This window comes from Corythoichthys intestinalis, chromosome 1 (assembly GCF_030265065.1).
Source record: "Corythoichthys intestinalis isolate RoL2023-P3 chromosome 1, ASM3026506v1, whole genome shotgun sequence".
In the NCBI taxonomy this organism is placed as follows: Eukaryota; Metazoa; Chordata; class Actinopteri; order Syngnathiformes; family Syngnathidae; genus Corythoichthys; species Corythoichthys intestinalis.
Genome location: NC_080395.1, coordinates 71,899,565 through 71,922,429, shown reverse-complemented (window position 1 = coordinate 71,922,429; position 22,865 = coordinate 71,899,565). Strand labels below are relative to the sequence as shown.

General features: G+C 39.6%; 1 protein-coding gene across 3 annotated transcripts in view; it reads left to right on the top strand.

Moving 5' to 3' along the window:
* The window catches only part of LOC130917256 (SH3 and multiple ankyrin repeat domains protein 2-like), a 525,263-nt gene that overhangs the window by 264,030 nt on the left and 238,368 nt on the right, over window positions 1–22,865 (top strand). For all 3 annotated transcript variants that reach the window (XM_057838487.1, XM_057838477.1, XM_057838497.1), the window contains exon 11: window positions 12,271–12,679. In XM_057838487.1, coding sequence (XP_057694470.1) covers window positions 12,271–12,679 — 409 coding nt within the window. The remainder of the gene's footprint in view (window positions 1–12,270; window positions 12,680–22,865) is intronic.

Below are 22,865 nucleotides of genomic sequence, written 5' to 3'. Positions count from 1 at the left end.
CAGGATGTGTCTGAGGAGAACTTTTCTAAATGTCTGTCCATGATCAAACATAAGTAAATAGTCCTTTATTTAAAGAAAGTTTTTAGAGTTCACTTTGTAATCGCTGTATTCGCGGCCATTTTTACTACAAAGTTGCAATTTCTGAAAATTTGACAGAACAGCAGGCACACGAAGAGGGCAATAACCCGAGTTTGGAGGGGGGTGTCCAAACAAGCCGCCGGTCGTCTGCCGAGTGGCATTCTCAGTGGACAATCAGCCATAAAATGCAAGCCTCCTCCGTATTAAAACGTCTGCCATGATCCCAGTAAATGCCCGCGCTTGTCTCCAGTTCTCAATTATCGTCCTCTTTGCGTGCCCGCCTATAAGGCGCTATACTCGGCTTGGGCTCGGGCAGCCATGCGCTCTGACGTTGGCTGGTTTCTCCACCGGCGTTCATTCCCCTCTGCGTCTCCGGCGGCGAGCACTGCCTGTCTGCCAGGGCCTCAGCAGAACAACGAGACGAAACTTGCTGGACACCGGCGACTGGCTGATTGGTGAAGGCAATCACTCCCGCCGTCGTTTATGACATGAGTCGGGGTAGTTTTGTGTGATTTTTCATTTTCGAAATGCGAGAAAGAGACTTGGAAAAGCCGCTTGGTTCAGGTTAGCATGTCGACTAGCTCTCACGCCTATTGTTTTGTTTGTGCTCTTTCTTCTGTCTCCGAAGCCGGGGAAGGGAAATGACAAAAGCCAGACTAACGCCAGTGGCATTAAATACCATTCAGGAGGTTGAAGAAGTCGGTAGTTTTGACCATTATGCGGTAATTTAGCCCTGTCGTACTGGATAAATGCAATTTTTAATATTTCATATTCCATTTAGCAGAAGACTGTTATTTGTCATGACTATACCATTTATTTAGTAATCGGGGAAAAATGCTTTGAGCCAAAGAATATCCTGTTAAAATATTGCAGTAGAGAGAAAACAATGATGACATTTTACAGCATGCTGTAGTCATCAGCCCCCTGTTTGTTGTCGTTCTGAATCTCCTCCAAATACGACTGAAACATGCAGTATGCCACAGGCTTCCTCTGGAACGACAATATCACTTGAAAGATCCACACTTGAACCAGAATCACTGAAAAACGATTCCTTCTCCACTGGGCTGAATTCTGAAATCATTACTCCGGTGATGTCGTCGTCCAAGTGGAGGCGCCATATCGCGATATCATGACAGGCAGGGGTAAACGGCAGATTAAAAGTTTTCTTGTCATCTGCGCTTTGCCAAATTGTTGTATATAATCGTATCGTCTCAAAATATGATTTTCCTTCCAATAATGATGCTATTTAAGATTTTTTTATGGTGTCATTGGCACTTTAAAGTCATTCAGATTTATTTATTTATTTACATACAGTTCACACTGTGTGTCTGCTTTTTAAAATCTTTTTTCATTCATTCATGCTGATTTTTTAATTAAGTTTGTTTTTTCAGCTGATTTTACACTAGTAGTACCTGCCGATCTAAGTTTTGATTATTTTATTTTTTTTGCTAAGTTAGTCTGAAAAAGTTTTTCTGCAAGTATCATCTATAACACTTCACAGATGCTTTAAAAGGACAGGTGCAAAGGCAAGTAGTAGGAGTTGAAAACTTAACACAACAAATGCATTTATCAGTGTAAAGAGCACAGCAGGGTAACAAAAGTTGATAAAACTCCCACAGACACAAGGAAACACAGCTAGGTAAAGACCATTACTGGAACATATAAAAATGTATGAAGCTATATAAGAGTTGTGAAATATCTGTCTCATCTTGTCTTGTCTTTGTCTCTTCATATTCTGGTGCATAACATTTTAGGAGAGCTGGTACTTCACTCGTTATAATTCTGTCATGAAGAAGGGAGGTCAGTTAGGTCCCACGACAGCCCAAAGTATGAAAAGTGGGACTCGTAGCTGGAGAGGTGCCTTCTGACTGAACTATCTTGCTACTCTGGTCCTTCAACGTGAGCAGAGGGACGAGTAAAAAAATGAAATCTTAATATAACACTTCTTTGGCTAGATTTTAACTTTACTCGGTCTATATTAGGATGAATGATGGTTGCCAAATACTATAGATACCACTTTATTAGCCATTTTGCATGAGGGATTGAGCAAACTAATCTTAAATTGTACAAAACACATCAACCGTAAAAATACGAACTGTACAAGCGCTTGTTTGTATCAACTGTAGAGTTAGCCAGTCTGTGTTTGTCAGCACGTTTTGTTCATGTTTTTCATTCGTGTTGTCGAATCCCACAGATTAGGCCTGTCGCGATAACAAATATTAGTGTGCGATAATTATTGTCATAAATTATTGCGATATGCGATATTATTGCGCCCCCCCCCAATTTTTTTAAAACCAATTTACAATAACACACTGAGAATATAGTATATATTAATAAATTCAAAAATACTTTTTAAGAAATCACAACTAAAAACAATAGACCATGCCTCTTAAGTAAAAAAAACAACAATATTGATACCGCACAGCACCACAGAATAAATCAAATGTGTTAAAAAAAAAAATAGCTTCTACAATGTTGTTCCATAGGGATGCAACGATACAGTTAAGTCACGGTTCGGTACGATTTTTGATACGGGGGTCACGATTTTCGATCCGATTCAATACATTTAATGCTCTGTAAAAAAAAAATTTAAAAAACAATTATATATATATATATATATATATATAATTTATTTATTTATTTATTTTTGCTAGCGAGCAAAAATTAAATTGCCATCATATAAACATGCATTTTAGTGCATAATATTTATGTGCTTACTTCTTACTGATCTGAAAATTTTTTGTACAAAAGTGCTGAGAACAATCTTTACTGTTTGTAAAGTGAGGCAAGGCACATTGTTGATTGCTACAGCTTTCTTAGCAGCTAGGTTTACTACATGAGCAAGACATCCTATTTGTGGTCCGAATCCATCTGTGTCACGTACTGAATTAACAATATTTGCAACATTACAGTGCCTTGCAAAAGTATTCGGCCCCCTTGAACCTTGCAACCTTTCGCCACATTTCAGGCTTCATACATAAAGATATAAAATTTTAATTTTTTGTCAAGAATCAACAACAAGTGGGACACAATCGTGAAGTGGAACAAAATGTATTGGATAATTTAAACTTTTTTAACAGATAAACAACTGAAAAGTGGGGCGTGCAATATTATTCGGCCCCCTTGCGTTAATACTTTGTAGTGCCACCTTTTGCTCCAATTACAGCTGCAAGTCGCTTGGGGTATGTTTCTATCAGTTTTGCACATCGAGAGACTGACATTCTTGCCCATTCTTCCTTGCAAAACAGCTCGAGCTCAGTGAGGTTGGATGGAGAGTGTTTGTGAACAGCAGTCTTCAGCTCTTTCCACAGATTCTCGATTGGATTCAGGTCTGGACTTATACTTGGCCATTCTAACACCTGGATACGTTTATTTTTTAACCATTCCATTGTAGATTTGGCTTTATGTTTTGGATCATTGTCCTGTTGGAAGATAAATCTCCGTCCCAGTCTCAGGTCTTGTGCAGATACCAACAGGTTTTCTTCCAGAATGTTCCTGTATTTGGCTGCATCCATCTTCCCGTCAATTTTAACCATCTTTCCTGTCCCTGCTGAAGAAAAGCAGGCCCAAACCATGATGCTGCCACCACCATGTTTGACAGTGGGGATGGTGTGTTCAGGGTGATGAGCTGTGTTGCTTTTACGCCAAACATATTGTTTTGCATTGTGGCCAAAAAGTTCAATTTTGGTTTCATCTGACCAGAGCACCTTCTTCCACATGTTTGGTGTGTCTCCCAGGTGGCTTGTGGCAAACTTTAAACGAGACTTTTTATGGATATCTTTGAGAAATGGCTTTCTTCTTGCCACTCTTCCATAAAGGCCAGATTTGTGCAGTGTACGACTGATTGTTGTCCTATGGACAGACTCTCCCACCTCAGCTGTAGATCTCTGCAGTTTATCCAGAGTGATCATGGGCCTCTTGGCTGCATCTCTGATCAGTTTTCTCCTTGTTTGAGAAGAAAGTTTGGAAGGACGGCTGGGTCTTGGTAGATTGGCAGTGGTCTGATGCTCCTTCCATTTCAATATGATGGCTTGCACAGTGCTCCTTGAGATGTTTAAAGCTTGGGAAATCTTTTTGTATCCAAATCCGGCTTTAAACTTCTCCACAACAGTATCTCGGACCTGCCTGGTGTGTTCTTTGGTTTTCATAATGCTCTCTGCACTTTAAACAGAACCCTGAGACTATCACAGAGCAGGTGCATTTATACGGAGACTTGATTACACACAGGTGGATTCTATTTATCATCATCGGTCATTTAGGACAACATTGGATCATTCAGAGATCCTCACTGAACTTCTGGAGTGAGTTTGCTGCACTGAAAGTAAAGGGGCTGAATAATATTGCACGCCCCACTTTTCAGTTTTTTATTTGTTAAAAAAGTTTAAATTATCCAATAAATGTTGTTCCACTTCACGATTGTGTCCCACTTGTTGTTGATTCTTGACAAAAAAATTAAATTTCATATCTTTATGTTTGAAGCCTGAAATGTGGCGAAAGGTTGCAAGATTCAAGGGGGCCGAATATTTTTGCAAGGCACTGTATCTATAGTCACTGGTATTGAATGATTTGGCCTTCTTAACTTCCATTCAGTCATGACAGTTTAGAATTCGTCGATGTAGTATATGGACTACGTAACCCATAATCACTCTGTGCTCACGTAGCCAATGGCATGGGACGTAGCACATCTAGTTTGCCATTTCATGATATCTAGTGTGTGCGCGCATTAAAAAACGTTAGCAAGCGCCGCTGAAGTCACGTCTGGTCATTACTACACAACACAAGCACATGACACAGCGCTCTTAATTTCATTCAGCTGTTTATTGTCAAAGCGAGGTTGTTCATAGCAGCCTAGTCGGTAACAATGTTTTGGCGGACTTCGTTGTAAATATCCGGCGTTGTGCCGAAAAAAAGCCACCCGCATGAAATGTCACTCCTGACGGGAGCGCCCACACGTCAACAACACCGGCGCGCTGTAGATGGTCCACAGTCACTCCTGAGCACTGATGCGGCCGGTATACGTTGAACAACAGGATATAATGGGAACGATTGGCTCCGGCGCTAGTTTTTGCCGGACCTGGAACGAAGATGCATTTTGTGCAGTTGGTAACGAGGAATCCGAACTTTTAACAGCACGTCTGCCGCACGCGCGCACGCACGTGCACGCGAGGCGATAAATCGCAGCGGAAAAATTACCGCCTTCATTTTTATATATCGCGCGATAAATGGAATTATTGCATATTGCGACAGGCTTACCACAGATGGGGTATTTGGGTGGGTACTTCGAATTTACCGCATCCTCACAAAGTTACAGTGTTCAAGGTACAACTGTATGTTCAGATTTCATGAACAAATGAAAAGCAACAGCCCATTTGGCACTTTTGATTGGCTACAAGAAAATTTGAACATTGTTATATATGGAGTAAGCTGTCAAAAAGATTCATACTTGTATTTACACATTTGTGTTTGTATGTAAAAGATTCATACGCATGTTTACGCATTCGTGTTCGTATCTGCAACCCCTAGCAAAAAGTATGGAATCACCAGTCTCGGAAGAGCACTCTCTCAGACATTTTATTATGTAGAATAAACTCAGATAAAAAGCTTGAAAATATAATTAATATGTTCAAAAGTGCAACTCTTTAGCATTCAGAAACACTAAAAGAAATGAATAAAAAATACTGTGGTAGTCAGTAAATGTTACTTTTATAAATCAAGTGCAGGAAAATAAATATAGAATCACTTCATTCTGAGGAAAAATATATGGAATCATGAGAAACAAACAAAGGAATAACAATCAAAACACATCTCTAGTATTTAGTTGCACCACCTCTGGCTTTTATGGCGGCTTGCAGTCTCTGAGGCATGGACTTGATGAGTGACAAACATAAGGCTGTGGTTTAAACTTCAATAAATGCACAAGTTTACATGGAAATTTTAGACAGCATACTCATCCCTTCAATTGAAAATATGTTTGTCATTTTCCAAGATGACAATGCACCATGCCACAGAGCTAAAACTGTTTAAGCATTCCTTGGAGAAAGACTCATCCAGCCAATGTCATGGCCAGCAAATAGCCCAGATCTCAACGCTATTGATAACCTGTGGTGGAAATTGAAAAAATAGTCCACAGCAAGGTTCCGACAAGCCAGGATGATCTGGCAACTGCAATCAAAAAGAGTTGGCACCAAATTGATGAAGAATACTTATCAAGTCTATGCCTCACAGACTGCAAGCTGTCATAAAAGCCAGAGGCGGTGCTACTAAATACTAGAGATGTGTTTTGATTGTTATTTCTTTGTTTGTTTCTCATGATTCCATATTTTTTCCCCAGAATGAAATGATTCCATATATATTTCCCTGCACTTGCTCTATAAAATTAACATTTACTGACCACCACAATGTTTTTATTCATTTCTTTTAGTGTTTCTGAATGCTAAAGAGTTGCACTTTTGAACTTATTCATTATTTTTTTCAAGCTTTTTATCTGACTTTGTTATACATGATAAAATGTATGAGTAACTGCTTGTCCGAGACTGGTGATTCCATACTTTTTGCTAGGGGTTTTAGTAGTGAAAATACTATTTACAAAAGTGACAAAAGCCACAAAGTTAAACTCAGACTATGGTTACAAAGTGATTAGTTCCAAGTGGTTCCTTGAATTGGATGTGGAGTTTTTAGCGGTCGACAGTCTTTTTGAGCCAGTGCAGTTTACAACACACAGAGATATTTTTGTCATCTTTACTGGACAGAAATGTGAAGTAAAGGCTGTATTTCTAGTGAGCAAATGCAGCCGTTTGTGGTATCTCTCCTGCCTCTTTCACAGTTCGTGTCCTGATGAGGTAGCTAGACTATGTTGACAGCGCTCACGCAGCATAGTAATGCATGTGACCTGTTTTTTTGTCCTCCGATTAGAAAAGGTGACATGCAATGTCACTCCCAAACTCAAAACCACCACCCCAGTCTGCCAATCCAGAGGCACTGTCCCCGATGTCCATGCGATGATGTAGAGGCGTGTCAGCCACGACGGCCCCACAACATCCAGAACATTTAGGAACTCCGGGCAAATCTCATCGACCCCCGGGGCCTTGCCACTGAGGAGCTTTCTAACCACCTCAGTGACTTCAACCCCAGAGATCGGAGAGCCCACCTCGGAGTCTCCAAACTCTGCTTCCTCAAAGGAAGGCGTGTCGGTGGAATTGAGGAGGGCTTCGAAATATTCTCTCCACCAACTCACGACGTCCCGAGTGGAGGTCAGCAGTACCCCATCTTCACCATACACAGTGTTAATGGTGCACTGCTTTCCTCTCCTCAGACGCCGGATGGTGGACCAGAATTTCCTCGAAGCCGTCCGGAAGTCGAACTCTTCCCATGTCCGAGTTTTTGCCTCGGCGACCGCCGAAGCTGCAGTCTGCTTGGCGAGCTGGTATCCGTCAGTTGCCTCCGGAGTCCCACAGGCCAAAAAGGCCCGATAGGCCTCCTTCTTCAGCTTGACGGCATCCCTTACCACTTGTTAGCACCCATTCAGTGTACATAAAGGTAGTGCCGAAGAATACATATCATGTTCGCATGCACGTTCTGCATGGCTTTCCAATATGTATGCTCTGGCATGCTCAACAAGTCAGAGCTCAGCACCACCCTCTGCTAGCTCCACCTTTGAGTCAAATCAGTCTGTGTTCATTTGAATCGTCTATGGTCTGAATGCTTCCGCTGGAGTCTAAAACAGTGATTAATCCATAGGAAGTGAATAACGATAAATTGACTTGGATGAAGAAGTCCTGTAATATTCAACAATTCATGAGGCCAATAAGGAGACCTGTTTATTTATGTTACTATATTTTAAAGGGATCCTCAATCTTAAAGACATGTAGGCTCTAATAAACCACAGTTTTTCTCTTGTACTAAAATATGTTGTTAGAAACACATAAAATGTTTAATCAATGGCAATATTTTATAATATTTAGTACATATTTTGACCGATATAGGGCGCCATGTTTTGCGGGCTCGGAGTGATGACGTAATTGGGATGTTTCCAATTGTGTACAACAATTGTATATTGCTGCCTAAACTCGCTATGTAAAATGCCACAATATGCTGCTTTTGGATGCAATTTCCAGTCAAATGGAAACAAAGGGAGTGTTGTGAGTCTCCACAGATTTCCTATTGACAAGAAGAGGAGAAAGGTTTGGGAAAATGCCTTTAGACTGACAAAACTTCCCAAAGACCCAAGGCTTTGTTCTTGCCATTTTTCTCTTACCGCGGTCGAGGCTTTTTCGTCGACGACAATTTATGAAAAAGCGGAGAGTAAAATCAAATGCTGTTCCAACTATTTTCCCTCACAAGAAGCCTCAATGCGCTCGGACAGCGAGTGAAATGCACGCAATAAAACTCCAAAGACAACTGCTGGCCACTCTCCTAAGCAGGCAAGCCGCTCCTGTCGCTACAGCGGTAGGCGAACCTTCATGCGTACCGCTAGTCACAGAGGAAGCTAATATTCACCTAATATGAATGATGCTGCCACGTCCAATGAAGGGGTATAGTGGGCAGCTGTTGCGCTGGCCACTTGATATGGACTACCATTACGTAGCTAAACATGAGTTGGATGTACAAAACATGGAGGACACTCTATTCCAGGATTTGTTCCCGTCAGATGACGAATTTAGTGAGGACAGTCAGCCACGAACCGACTTCGATCCTGAATATCACACGTGTGCATTCATAGCTTTATTACTTTCAGTGAGAGCTTGTAATGTCAGTAGTCATGAAAATAAAAATGCACAAATGACAAGGTGTGTTCAAACTTTTGGCCTGCACTGTATGTAAAGCACACGACAGCTCTGGATGCTAACCATCTACATACTGTATTTTTTGGACTATAAGTCTCAGTTTTTTTCATAGTTTGGCTGGAGGTGAGACTTATACTCTGAAACGACTTATGTGTGAAATTATAAACACATTATTATATTATTTCACATGTTATATTGGTGTTTTGGAGTGACACTGATGGTTTGGTAAACTTGTTAGCATGTTCTTTATGTTATCTGAATAACTCTTAATAGTTATGTTACGATAACATACCGGCCACGTTCGCATTTCGTTGTTCATGCATCATGTAACATTATCATACTGTACATTTATTGAGCGTGTTGGTCTCTATTGTATTTTTATTTTAAAGTGCTTTTCAAGATTACATACACACACATTTATCAAGTAAATTTACCCCCCAAAATGCGACTCATACTCCGGTGCGACTTATATATGTTTTTTTTCTCTTCGTTGGGCAGTTTATGGCTGGTGCGACTTATACTCAGGTGCGACTTATAGTCCGAAAAATAGGGTAATTATGTTGGAATAAGTTTGATTACGCAATGGCTCACCTTGCTAACAACAACAGGAGTTGTCAGCAGCACACACTCTCTCGCTCTGTTGTCACTGAGACGCACTTGCCACAAGTACATCACCAGTTTTTGCCCAACTCTTGTCTCATCACGCATTTCCTGCTCTGCATTTTGCCTTTGCTGCTCGTCTTGTGAACGACCGACAGTGCTGTCCCGCTCTTCACTTTTCCGCTCTGGTTCAAATTGGAAGGGCAGAACAGACGACATGTTGGTGTAGCTAACGAGTGACATGCTGGAAGTTTGGCAGCGGGCCATGTGACACACTGCGACATCAACAAGAATGGCGACTTATAAGTTTAAATAATTTTACAAATTTTAAATAAAACGAAAACATTAAGAGGGTTTTTAACATCAAATTATTATAACTCATACTAACATTTATCTTTTAAGAATTACTTGTCTTTAAGATCGAGGATCCCTTTAATAAACATTATTGAAACTATATGGTTCTTAAAAGTGTAATTGTACTTTATCTTAATTCAAATGCAATTTTTTCTTTCAGATGAAAACTAAATGACTAAATATTTCAATTTAGGATTATAATTGAATATAAATGAATGAAATCAATATTAGGGCACTGACTGATTGGAATGTGGGAACAGAGATAGAGATCACATGCACTGTAGGAGTGATACAGATTAAGTGGTGGTTCCACATTTTGCTTGCCCATTAGTCTTTAGCGCTTCCTGCCCTCGTCATCAAGTCTGTTGTATACAGACAGATAAAGATCTTGGATTTTGGAAATCTAATAATGACTTAGTAAATCCGCTTTTTAGGTTGCCTTAGCTAGGAAAGCGAGGAGCATGAACATCTCCATAGCAGACGGCAAACGTTTGCTGGCTACGTTTGGACTAATCAGCTCGTTATCTGGAGCTCCTTATCAAAATGGCTTCAGGCACTCTTCTGCGCTTCCTGCATGCACTGCTGTAGTTGTAAGGAGTGTTGGTGACGGCTTGTCATTTCACAGTGTCACGGATGGAAGTGTCCATAGGGAAATCATGGCCTCCCTCCATTCCTAGTTTAGTCTGACACCATAGCAGAGGCACAATTGTAATTCTGATAATCATGCTAATGATGGTTGCAGATAAAAGAGAATGGAACACATAGCAATGGAACTTGCTTAGTTCAATTAGGGTTTTTCTGAGGGAGGTGATATTAATATTCTGTATTGGTTTTAAATGAAAGATTTGATTTGCATGTATCGATGAAAAAAACTTGACACATCTGCACAAGATGTAAAGGTATTTAGGTGGGTCAATAAATGACAAGATCAAATGGATGAGCGTGGACCGTCTACTTTGATTGATTCTCTGGTATTTCAAGGCACTTAAAATAATATTATGAACAAATATAAAATTATAATATTTTTTTTTAAAAAGCTGCTCCTTTCTGTAGAGGGCTAGGTGGCTCGAGAAGCGCTGTGCTTGCCAGGATGCTTATTCGCATCTCATGGGTTAAAATAGATAAAAAATAGCAAGTGGAAGATCAGCATCTGTAGCTCAAACAAACAAACAAACAAACAAACAAACAAACAAACAAACAAACAAACAAACAAACACAGGCCAATATTGCCTCTCAGCAGAATGACCATACATAAATTAAGGGAATTATGGGGCTGACAATATTATGTAAATACTACGGATGTCCGATCACATATGTTTGCACCCGAGTCCGAGTCACCTGATTTTGAGAATCTGCCGATACCGGGTCACGATCCCATACTGAAAAAAAAATGTTCCGAAAAAAAAAAACATTTAAGCATGTTACTGTCCCACCATGCCTCCTACAAAATGTGAATTATTTTTCAAGAAGAATAAAGTAGCATAGACTTGATAATGTATTGACGGGACATGGAGCCCGGGGGCGATAAATTGGGGGCCTGCATTGTTGGTGAGGCCGTCAAAGCTGTCCGAGTGGTATCAAAGACTGAGAGCTTTTTTTTTTGAAAATTCTTGTGAATAAATGCTTAAATCCCTGAATTCTTTATAGACATGGACGCTGGAAGCTCTGCAAAAGCCACCTGCGCTTGTATGTGAGCAGCTACGTTGCGACCGCATGTGGTGCATTGAAGGACTATCCGTGAATGAGATATTTATTCATTGTGCTGTTTGGTTTTATGAAATAGATAACGTGGGAAATTTAAGTCATACTATTGGTATTTCTTATTTATACACTATATGGTCCATGATTATACCATCACACTGCTATTTCATCAATGCAGTATTTTTTTTTTTACACAGACGCGAGAGGAATGCAAAATGGCAAATGCCTGAGACCAAATGTGATTTCACCAATCGTCATATTTCATTGTGTTGCAGACCTGTAAAGAAAACTATGTAATAACATATACCACTTAAATCCACCTGATCATCTGTGATGCTTTGAAGCGTCAGCGATGTAGAGCTGCATTATTATCACATGACTCAGTGGGCCTCACGTCACATTGGAGCTGTGACCTATGACGCACTCTCATATTTTAGGAAATACTTCTTTCATTCAGAATTGCGGTTTGATGCATTTAAAAGTATGAAATGAAAAATTGCATTTTCTATATTTTTCAGAAAAATTGCAATTAGGTTTGTTGTCAAAATTGTGCAGCCCTTATTAGTTATCCTTTAAATTAAGATACCGTTTGTAACGTGAAGACGTGGTCTAGAAACAGATACATCCAAGTGAAGAGCATTCATTTAGGGACACAAAGCCTGTCAGCATTTGGTTTGCAAACATCTGCTGTTAATCTCCATTTACTATCGATTAGAATACAATACTGATGTCTTCCCCGGTTGCTCCCTTGCAGTGCCTTTTCGTGAGGCTCCAGCGTACTCCAAACGACGCCAAGGTCCGTCGTCTGGCAACAGCAGTGGAAACAGCCACTCCCTCGTATCTTTATCGGCTCCACGTGTCCTGCTGCGCTCCAACAGTGACAACAACCTAACGGTCAGTCAGTACCAGCAGCAGCAGCACGCTTCAACCAGCAGCTGGGGACCCCATCTTCAGCAACAGCAAAAAAGGGCCCCCCAGCAGCCTGGCTCCTCAGCATTACATCGCAGCCTGTCACCCCAGCTGATTCAGCAGATGCCCAGCGGCAGCCCCAATGGCAATGTGGTGGTTCGTACCATGGGAAGGGGGTCGAGGAGCAGATCACCCTCCCTCAGCCGGCTGGGGGATGAGGCCCGACGGGCTCTACCCTCACAGCGACAACCCAGGTGAACATCTTCAACACAGCAACTTCATGTTATAGGATAGACAAAGTCACCATATTCTTTTCTCAAGACCCATTTACATTGAACATGCTTGCACCAATGTTTTGGTGCAAGTGACGGGCACAATACGGGGACACAGCGGGGCACTAGCGAGGAAGCAATTTTTAATTTTTTTTTTTTAGCCATTACCGGTTATAAAAAGTCAGAAAGTGTGCTTTAAACCATATACAATCAAACCAAAATTAATTAAAAGTTTCTGTAAAAAAGTGACTTTTTTTGTCTTCCAGCCATCAGCGTTCAAAATCAAAATTGGGACATCCCTTGTTGATAGTCAAGTCACCTCTGCTCATGCTCATCAACTTCCATCTCTCCTTTACAATATCCTACAAGCAGCGTCTCTAGTTTGGCTGGTCAGATATAGGGATATATCACTGTAACTGTTATTCAATTAATCAGTGATTCTGCAGTGGTAGGTTATTACCTAAAAGTGATTTATATTGCCTAGGTGGGTTACCTAACTTACCTCTCGATTCCTCCTTGCTGCGAGCAAATAACTTTCTAATATCCATTTGCAAGTGTAGTTTAAATCAAATAGAAATAAAAAATGTAAAAAATACAACTTGTTACAGATTACAGGAACTGCAGTAACAAATACAGTGTTACCTCGACATAAGATCGCTTCTACACACGATCTTTTTGACATCCGACTTAAAAGTTGACTCGCCACATGCTCGAAATACGACAACATGTCAGCACCGCAGACGGACGCACGGCTGACTTTCTTGTGAGAGAAATCAACACAGGTTTCAAAAAGGTTGGTACAGATGGTCAAACAAGGAAAAAAGTGACACTTACCATTGAAATGAAGAGGAAAATTATAGAAAAAATATGAGCGTGGATGCACATCCGTGAACTGGCTCAACAATACATCCCCACGGTTCTCCAACGACCACCGTTCGCCAGTCTTTATAAGTTAAGATGACTAATATTATTGGGGTAACATCGCCAAAGAAATCGCCAGCTTCGTCAGGTTTTTAACATTCATTTTTACAACTTATTCAACACAAAACGCCTCCTGACTGCCAAAGTTGACGGTGTTCTCAAGAAAACAGTGAAAGGAAAAGTAAACTCTCAGCCACTCCGCTCCCTCCCTCTGTCACGTCAGCCATGCGGCGTGTTCAGGTACAGAAAAAAACGTCCGCCACATTAGAACCCGATTCGTTACACTATTACAGGAATTATTATATTATTATATTATTATTCTGATTTTTATTCATAATTTATTTGCTGTGCTATGTGTAATTGCCATTTGTAATAGTACCAGCAGTATTTATTCAGGATTTAGTGTAGGATTTTGGGCTGTGGGACAAATGAATGGGATTATAATGTATTCCTATGGGAAAATCCTGTTCGACATACGACCATTTCGATTTACAAACACAGTCCTGGAACGAATCAACTTCGTATGTACCACTGTATAATGGTTGTAAAACAGCTGGAAATTATGATGAGCACATATACAAAATTGTTAGAGGTTATATCCCATAGATAAGGTAATTAATACATAGATGGAATCTATTAATTTTGGTCATATAACCAAACAGCAATAAATAGCATCAGTATTGCAGTATTACAGTTTAAATACCATATATCATATTAACACAATATTAGACAAAGCTCTTGAGTGAGAGTCTCACACTCAACTCACATTTAATTGTCAATGTATTTATAGCCAGTTAGCTAAATGATGGCAGCTAATATACTTCAAGTTGCGACAGAGTAGTTTTCCGCAGTTAACTGCCTGATACGTATAGTGATAAGTATAAAGTTGAACCATTTAAATTCACTATTCATGGGAATAGGGGACCAAACAAACATCAACTCAGAGGTAAAAACGAACAACAAGGACAGGCATTTTATCTGGCACTAACCTGTAAAGCAGGTGGGAAAACGTAATTTGTACCGTCGACTGTATGATTGGCAGTTTGGCACCGTAATATTGATGTTGCATTCACGTGTTGGAGTAATCGAAAAAATTATTCTCTATTACATGGTGTCTATAAAAGGTGCCAAACAGTCACTCAACTTGTGATGTATTGTTGAAGCATTAAAATAGGCTGCCCTTCTTTGTAGCAACCATGTTTTTATCCCGCATTATGACTATACAACACATCAGAATGATTTTCCAACTTGGTACCTCGGATCTCCCGACACACATGAATGCAGCATATCTCCTGAAGGTGCTTTGCGAAAGTATTAAGTACATCAATTACAATATTTAGGAGACGTGCAGATTGTGTAAATGGAGTGAATAGAGTAATATGACCAGGGGTTCATTTGTGCCGGAACAGGATCCGCCACCTCTTGATTTTGGCGTCCCTGTATTCCGGGACTTATTTGGGCAGATTCGGTACCTCTCGTGTGTACAAAATCATAATATAAAAACTTTTTTAAAAAATGTATTGTATTGTAACGTTGACAAAGAGTCAAACGCTTAGCTACAGCCCCTTTCACATACTCCGAAACGCTGGGAATGTCGCGGGATTAACCCGTGTAGCAGTTGTGTGTGAAAACCATTTCCCGTGTTGACTGACAGGGAGATTACGCGGACATTTCACGGGTCGCGTCCTAGTGTCATATCCGGGATTTACTTGGGAAGCAGTGTGCGTGAAAGCAGATGTTAAATTCCAGGGAGCACGATGGCTGATAGAGGTAAATATCTTAGCGGGCCGATCGTCACTTCCTCCCTCTTCGCAGTAAAACGCAAAACGGTAAACAAACATCGCAATTATAAACATAGCAAGCGGGAAACAGCTAAATTTAAACTGAATCCATAACAAAATTAAAATGTCCAAGTATTACGTTCGGGTCAGGCTGGGCCAGGCTTCTCACTCGCTAACTTTTTAAAATAAACATTTATTCATATATGTATACTCAAACGATTTATGGATGTTAAACTAAAAAATACTTGTTACATGTAAATAATTTGAATAAAAAAGTGAAGGCGCTGTATATGGTCATTGCAAACAGTATAAGTGCAGAGCCAGAGTGTGCCATGCCCCCTTTTTAATCTTACCCCCTTTGTGTCCGCAAAACCGCAGCTCTTTATATTTAACTTTTCCAGCCTTATTTCATTGTTTAAATGCATTTATAATGATCATAAAAATGTGCAGAAGAAACGTATTTTTTTTCTACCAACTGAGAATTCGTTACAAAAGACACAGGCATCGTCACAAATGTGATCACACAAAACGCAACCAGTCCATTTTCCCAAGCAGCAAGCAGAGCTGTCCAGGTCTCACTGGCTGACGCATCCCATCCTTTTCATCCTTATCCTGAGTCCTCACAAATAAAACATAAAATTTCAGGGGGTTGGGGGTTTGGGCTTGAGCCTACAAATAAAATATAAAATTTCGTTGTTTTTTGGGGGGGCTGGAGCCTACAAATCAAGTTAATTGACCGCGCTCGGGCCGGGTCGGGCTTTAATGCCCGCGGACCGGCTCAGCTCGGGCTGGATTTTTTAGGCCCCATTTACCACTTGCCACTACTTACAGTCTTGATGAGCTTAAATTGGCTGGAGTTATGACAAAACGTCCTTTGCTGGGCTGTGTTTACATACTTTATTTAGATCTAAAACTTTTTCTTCAAAGCCTGAATGCTCATAAAGTATGCAAGAGCCACTTCGGAATTCTTACATTGATTTAAATAAAGCTGCGAGTTATTTTTTTATTCGTTGGACTGTGGCACATGGCTATGGAGGACCAAAGCTGCCAAAATTAAAAATAATTGAATGAATAAAAATTACTTATTTCAAAGATTAAAAATAATGATGTCAATACATACTGTACATAAATCAAAGTAAAAAAATATACTGTATATCGGCACATACAAAAAAGATTCAACAATTTAAAAAAATGACAATGAATGCGGAAATAAATACAAAATTATGTACATCCAAATAAATATTGATCAATAAAAGCGCTTTGCGCTCATGATTACTTTTTTCATTGTCAGTGTGAACATGCAGAAGGAAATGTTATTCGAATGAAGGAGCAGTCCTAAGTGTGTTGAACTATTCGCTTATTGGTCAATGGACGTACAAGTGCTGCGATTGACTAGCTAATACCTGCCTGTAGCAAGTAAAACAAATGACAGAACGAGAAACAAGCTAGTCATCTCAAAATCCATTGAGTAACTATTGACAGCTGCTGCATACAACCAGTAGTGTTAGCGGTTAGCATTTGCTTTTAATTTTAGCAGATACCATAAGCAAATGCCTCCACCCCCCCTTAGCTTCCGTCAACTTCATTGGCTTAAGAATTAATTACAAAACCCTCCTCATAATTTTCAAAGCTATTCGCGGCCTGGCCCCACCCTACATATCTGACCTCCTTTGCACTAGCACACCTCCCTGACCTCCTTGTTCCTTTTCTACCCTCCACCTCTTTGTCCCCAGTGTCCATTTTACTACCTTCAGTGTTCAGCCATTCTGCCTCCCGACTGTGGAACTCTCTACCCTTTGATCTTCGTAATATAGCATCTTCACTTTTAAATCCAGATTCAAAAGATATCTGTTCGTACGATCATATCAATCCTGATTCTCTGTTGTTTTCTGAAATGACTTCTTTCCTGCTATTTTGATCTGCTCTGACTTTGCTTTAAATCTGCATTTTTTGTTAACTTTATTTGTATCTAGTTGTCCGTTAATGACTTAACTCCAAATATCCGATTCCGATATAAAACCAATTCTTATATATAAAGTCGTGCACATAATGTGTTATTGCTAATTGTCTTGTGATGCCCCACTGAATGCTTTAATAATGATAATTTTATGTTCAAAGTTTTCCAAGAGTTTCCCCACTAGGGGGTGACCAAAGCATTACAAATATAGGCATGCAATCATAGGACATGCCAATGCAATAACAATTCCCAAGATACGTTATGCTAGGTTTTCCACGAAATTTTGTGTTTTATTACTTCACTAGTTTTTTTTTTTTTTTTTTTTTTTTTTTTTCGTGATTATTTCTTTCTGGTAACATACAGTGGTATGAAAAAGTTTCTGAACTTTTTTAAATTTCTCACATTTCTGCATAAAATCACCATCAAATGTGATCTAATCGTCAAAATCACGCAGATGAAAAAACAATGTGTTTAACTGGTCTTTAACTAAGACCACCCAAACATTTTGTAGGTTTTCATATTTGAATGAGGATAATATGCAAACAATGAAAGAAGGGGGGGGAAATAAGTAAGTGAACCATCACATTTAATAGTTTGTGCCCCCCTCCCCCCGTTGGCAGCAATAACTTCAACCAAATGCTTCCTGTAGCTGCAGATTAGTCTGGCACATCGATCAGGACTAATCTTGTCCCATTCTTCTCTACAAAACTGCTGTAGTTTTGTCATTTTCTGCCTAAGGAGACAATTGAAACCAATTTTTACTAAACAATTTAAGTCAGGTGTGTGCCCAATCACTGATGAGTGGTTTAAAGCTGCCCAGCCTACTATAAAACACACACCTGGTAAGAATTGTCTTTATGAGAAGCATTGTGCATGTGTTTAAAGTGCATAATGCATCATGGCTTGGTCAAAAGAGATGTCTGAAGACAAGACCTGGTATGAAGGATCATTGATCTATACAAAGCTAGGAAAGCATACAAAACCATCTTTAAAAGTCTGGATGTTCATCAATGGGCAGTCAGAGAAGTTGTCTACAAATGGAGAGAGTTTGGCACTGTTGCTTCTCTCCAAAGGAGTGGCCGTGCACCAAAGATGACGGCAAGAGTTCAGCGCAGAATACTCAGAGAGGTAATAAAGAACCCTACAGTGTCTGCTAAAGACTTACAGAAATCACTGGCAACGTCCAATATCTCTGTGCACACGTCAGTTATATTAAAACTTTGGCCAAGAATGGTGTTCATGGGAGGACTCCACGGAGGAAGCCACTGCTGTCTAAAAAAACATTGTTGCTCGTTTAATGTTCACAGCAAGGCACTTGGACACTCCACAGAGGTTTTGGTATAATATTTTGTGGACTGATGAAACAGAAGTTGAATTCTTTGGGAGTAACACACAACGTCATATGTGGAGGAAAAATGGAAAGCTCACCAACATCAACACCTAATCCCCACAGTGAAGCATGGTGGAGCATCAAGATTTTGGGCTGTTTCGCTGCCTCAGGGCCTGGACAACTTGCAATCATTAATAGAAGAATGAATTCAAAAGTTTACCAAGATGTTTTGCAGGAAAACCAGAGGCCATCTGTCAGATTGTTGAAGCTAAAAAGAGGATGAATGCTGCAACAAGACAGTCATCCAAAACACAGAAGTAAATCAACTTCAGAATAGTTTCAGAAGAACAAAGTACTCGTTCTGAAGTGGCCAAGACAAAACCCAGACTTGAACCCCATTGAGATACGTGGCATGACCTAAAGACAGCGATTCATGCCAGACATCCCAGGAATCTGACTGAACTACAGCAATTTTGTAGAGAAGAATGGGCCAAGATTAGTCCTGATCGATGTGCCATACTGATCTGCAGCTACAGGAAGAGTCTGGTTATTGCTGCCAAGGGGGGGGGGGCACAAAATACTAAATGTGATGGTTCACTTACTTATTTTTCCCACCTTCTGTCATTGTTTGCATATGATCTTCATGAAAATATGAAAATCTTTAAATGTTTGGGTGGTTTTAGTGAAAGCAGACATTTTTTTTTCATCTGTGTGATTTTGACAAGATCAGGTCACATTTGATGGTGATTTTATGCAGAAATGTGAGGAATTCCAAAAGGTTCAGATACGTTTTCATACCAGTGTACATCTAAAACAGCATATGCTAAATGGTCAGAAGACATTTTATGTAATATCAACCATTGTGAAATTTAAAAATCATTCACGTAATATGAAAACATGTTGCAGCCCTTGAAGTAACACTTTTTTTTTTAATTTTTTAAATGTTTTTTAAATATGAGTTAAGCTAAACTTTAAACGAATAGTCGAGAAGTGTCTCCATCGCACATTGGAACTTGTTGAAACTACCAAGAGTGCTTTGTGTACAGTTTGTGTGTGTGCATGGAAGTGTATTGCCACCTCCACCTGATTTGTTTGTGTCCATATACACTCAGTGGCATGAGTGAGAGCATGTGATCTGGGAAGGATTAAAGTGTGACGGGTGTTTATCTTGGAGCGATGTAACTGTCAATCCCGATTAAGACACATGCTCACTGCCCTCTTCCTCAGCCTCCTCCTCCTCCTCCTTGGCAGATGGACTCATTTGGAAGTACAGTGCAGAACCAACACTACCCACTCTCTGTTCAAAGTCATAGAAGAGAGGGAGCTGAACTGAACATTATAGAGAAGCTGTGAAAGTATAGCAGTAATATAAAGGATGAGGAGTAGGCTTTTGATGATGGCAGAATAAAAGAACAGAATGAAGGGTTTACATGCATGGTGAAGAGGAATAAAAGAAGGGACAGAGAGACGGAGGAGGACGCTTGTCTTGCGAAACATCATCACTATCATTCCGTTTGACACACATCACCAAAATCTTCGGGGGTGTCGACGGAAAGTGATGTGGTTGTTGACAGAGGGGCTGCGTTTATCAACTTAGCCCTATTCAAATTAAGTCAAGTTTTCTTCACCTCTGCATTTTTTCCTTTAAACAATATACGCTTTTTCTAGTGGAATTCATTCGACACCTGGCTTCAGTTACACAAGGTGACCATGGCTTTAATCCTGGGACCCTGACTAAATATGAAATAGCTTTACTTTCGGCCATTAATTTGATAAAATGCCAATTTCCATCCATCCATTTTCTGATATGCTTGTCCTCCAGAGGGTCACCGATAAGCTTCAGCCGCTTCCGAATGACTTTGACTTTTTACATCCTAATCTTCAGCACAAAAACAGTATATACAAACAACACACTTATTTACTTTTTCACAAGAACTAAAAATTCTGAGTCCATGTAACTTTAACTGCATGTTTTTGGATTGTAGAAGTAAGCCAGAGTACTTACAAGCACCAAGAAATATGCATATACCAGTGATTGATGAAATATTTACTTTTTTACTGAAGTAAAAGTGCAGGTGCAAAAGATTACTTAGGCAAGGCAAGGCAAGGCAAGGCAAATTTATTTATATAGCACAATTCAACACAAGGCAATTCAAAGTGCTTTACATCACATGAAGATCATAAAAATCACATTTAAATCAACACAATGTAGAAACGAAGACAAAAGATCGCATTTAATCACAGAATAAAAATAAATAAATAAAATAATAATAAAACAAAAACTACTACTACTAATAATAATTGAAATCAGCAATGGAGATAAAAACAAGAGGAATAGAAAGCAGGTAGATTGAAATATATAGACAGTTATAGATATGCAGTGCTAAACAAAAGCGTTTTTAGCCCTGATTTAAAAGAGCTAACAGTTTGAGCATACTTCAGACGTTCGGGTAACTTGTTCCAGAGGTGAGGAGCATAATAACTAAATGCTGCCTCACCCTGCTTGGTTCTTGTTCTTGGAACATGCAGAAGACCGGTTCCAGACGACCTTAGGGGTCTAGATGTCTCATAGGACTCTAACAAGTCAAGCATGTATTTTGGTCCAAGGCCATTAAGTGTTTTGTAGACGAGCAGTAGTATTTTATAGTCTATCCTTTGACTTACTGGAAGCCAGTGTAGCGATTTCAAAACTGGTGTAATGTGGTCCAGCTTCCTTGTATTTGTGAGGACTCTGGCTGCAGCATTCTGTACCAGCTGCAACTTCCTGACTGATTTTTTATCAAGACCTGTAAATAAACCGTTGCAATAGTCCAATCTGCTGGAAATGAATGCATGCATAAGTTTTTCCATGTCTTGTTGAGTCAGAAGCCCCTTAATTCTGGTTATATTTTTTAGGTGGTAATAGTGACGGACTTTAAATGGCTATCAAATTTTAGGTCTGAGTCAATAATTACGCCAAGGTTTCTGACTTGATTTGTTGCTGTAAGTGACATTGTGCTAAGTTCGCTGCTTATCTTTGACCTTTCCTTTTTTGGCCCAAAAATGATCACCTCTGTCTTCTGCACATTTAACTGGAGAAAATTCTGGCACATCCATTCATTGATTTGATGAATGCATTTGCTCAGGGTGACTAAGGGACTATAATCATGTGGGGACACAGAAATGTACAGTTGTGTGTCATCCGCATAGGCGTGATAGGAGATGTCATACTGTTCCATTATCTGAGCTAACGGAAGCATATAGATGTTAAATAAGAGTGGTCCAAGAATTGACCCTTGAGGGACTCCACACGTGAATTTGGTTCGTTCTGACTAATGGTTTCCGATTGACACAAAGAAATCCCTATCATGTAAATAGGATGTGAACCACTGAAGAATAGTGTCAGTAAGCCCTACCCACTGTTCCAATCTGCTGAGTAGTATGTTGTGATCAACCGTGTCAAATGCGGTGCTGAGATCCAATAGAAGCAGAACAGATGATTTGCCTGCATCGGTATTCCGACGAATATCATTTAGGAATTTGATAAGCACAGTCTCGGTGCTGTGTTGTGGTCGAAATCCAGACTGAAATGAGTTAAAAAGATTGTTTTGCATCATATAATTCTGGATCTGTTCGAACACAACCCTTTCGATAATTTTCCCCAGGAATGTCAGATTTGATATTGGCCTGTAATTACTAATGGTTGAGGCATCCAGATTAGGTTTTTTTCAGAGAAGTTTTATTACTGCAGTTTTTAAAGTCTGAGGAAACTCTCCTGTTTGGAGAGAAGTATTTATAATCTGAAGTATGTCTGGGGCTATGCAACGAAAAACAGTTTTGAAAAAGTTTGAAGGAAGGATGTCAAGGCAGCATGTTGTGGGCTTTAATTTCGACACAATTTCTGTTAAAATTACAAGTGTCTAAGAAAAAATAATCAAGTAAAAGTACAAAAGTTCTTGCTTTAAAAAATTATATAATTAAATAATTTATATATAAATTTATATGTATAAATTTATATATACATATATGTGTGTGTGTGTGTGTGTGTATATACTGTATATTAGGGCTGTCAAACGATTAACATTTTTATTCGAATTAATCACAGCTTAAATATTAATTCATCGTAATTAATCCCAATTCAAACCATCTCTAAAATATGCCATGTTTTTCTGTAAATTATTGTTGGAATGGAAAGATAAG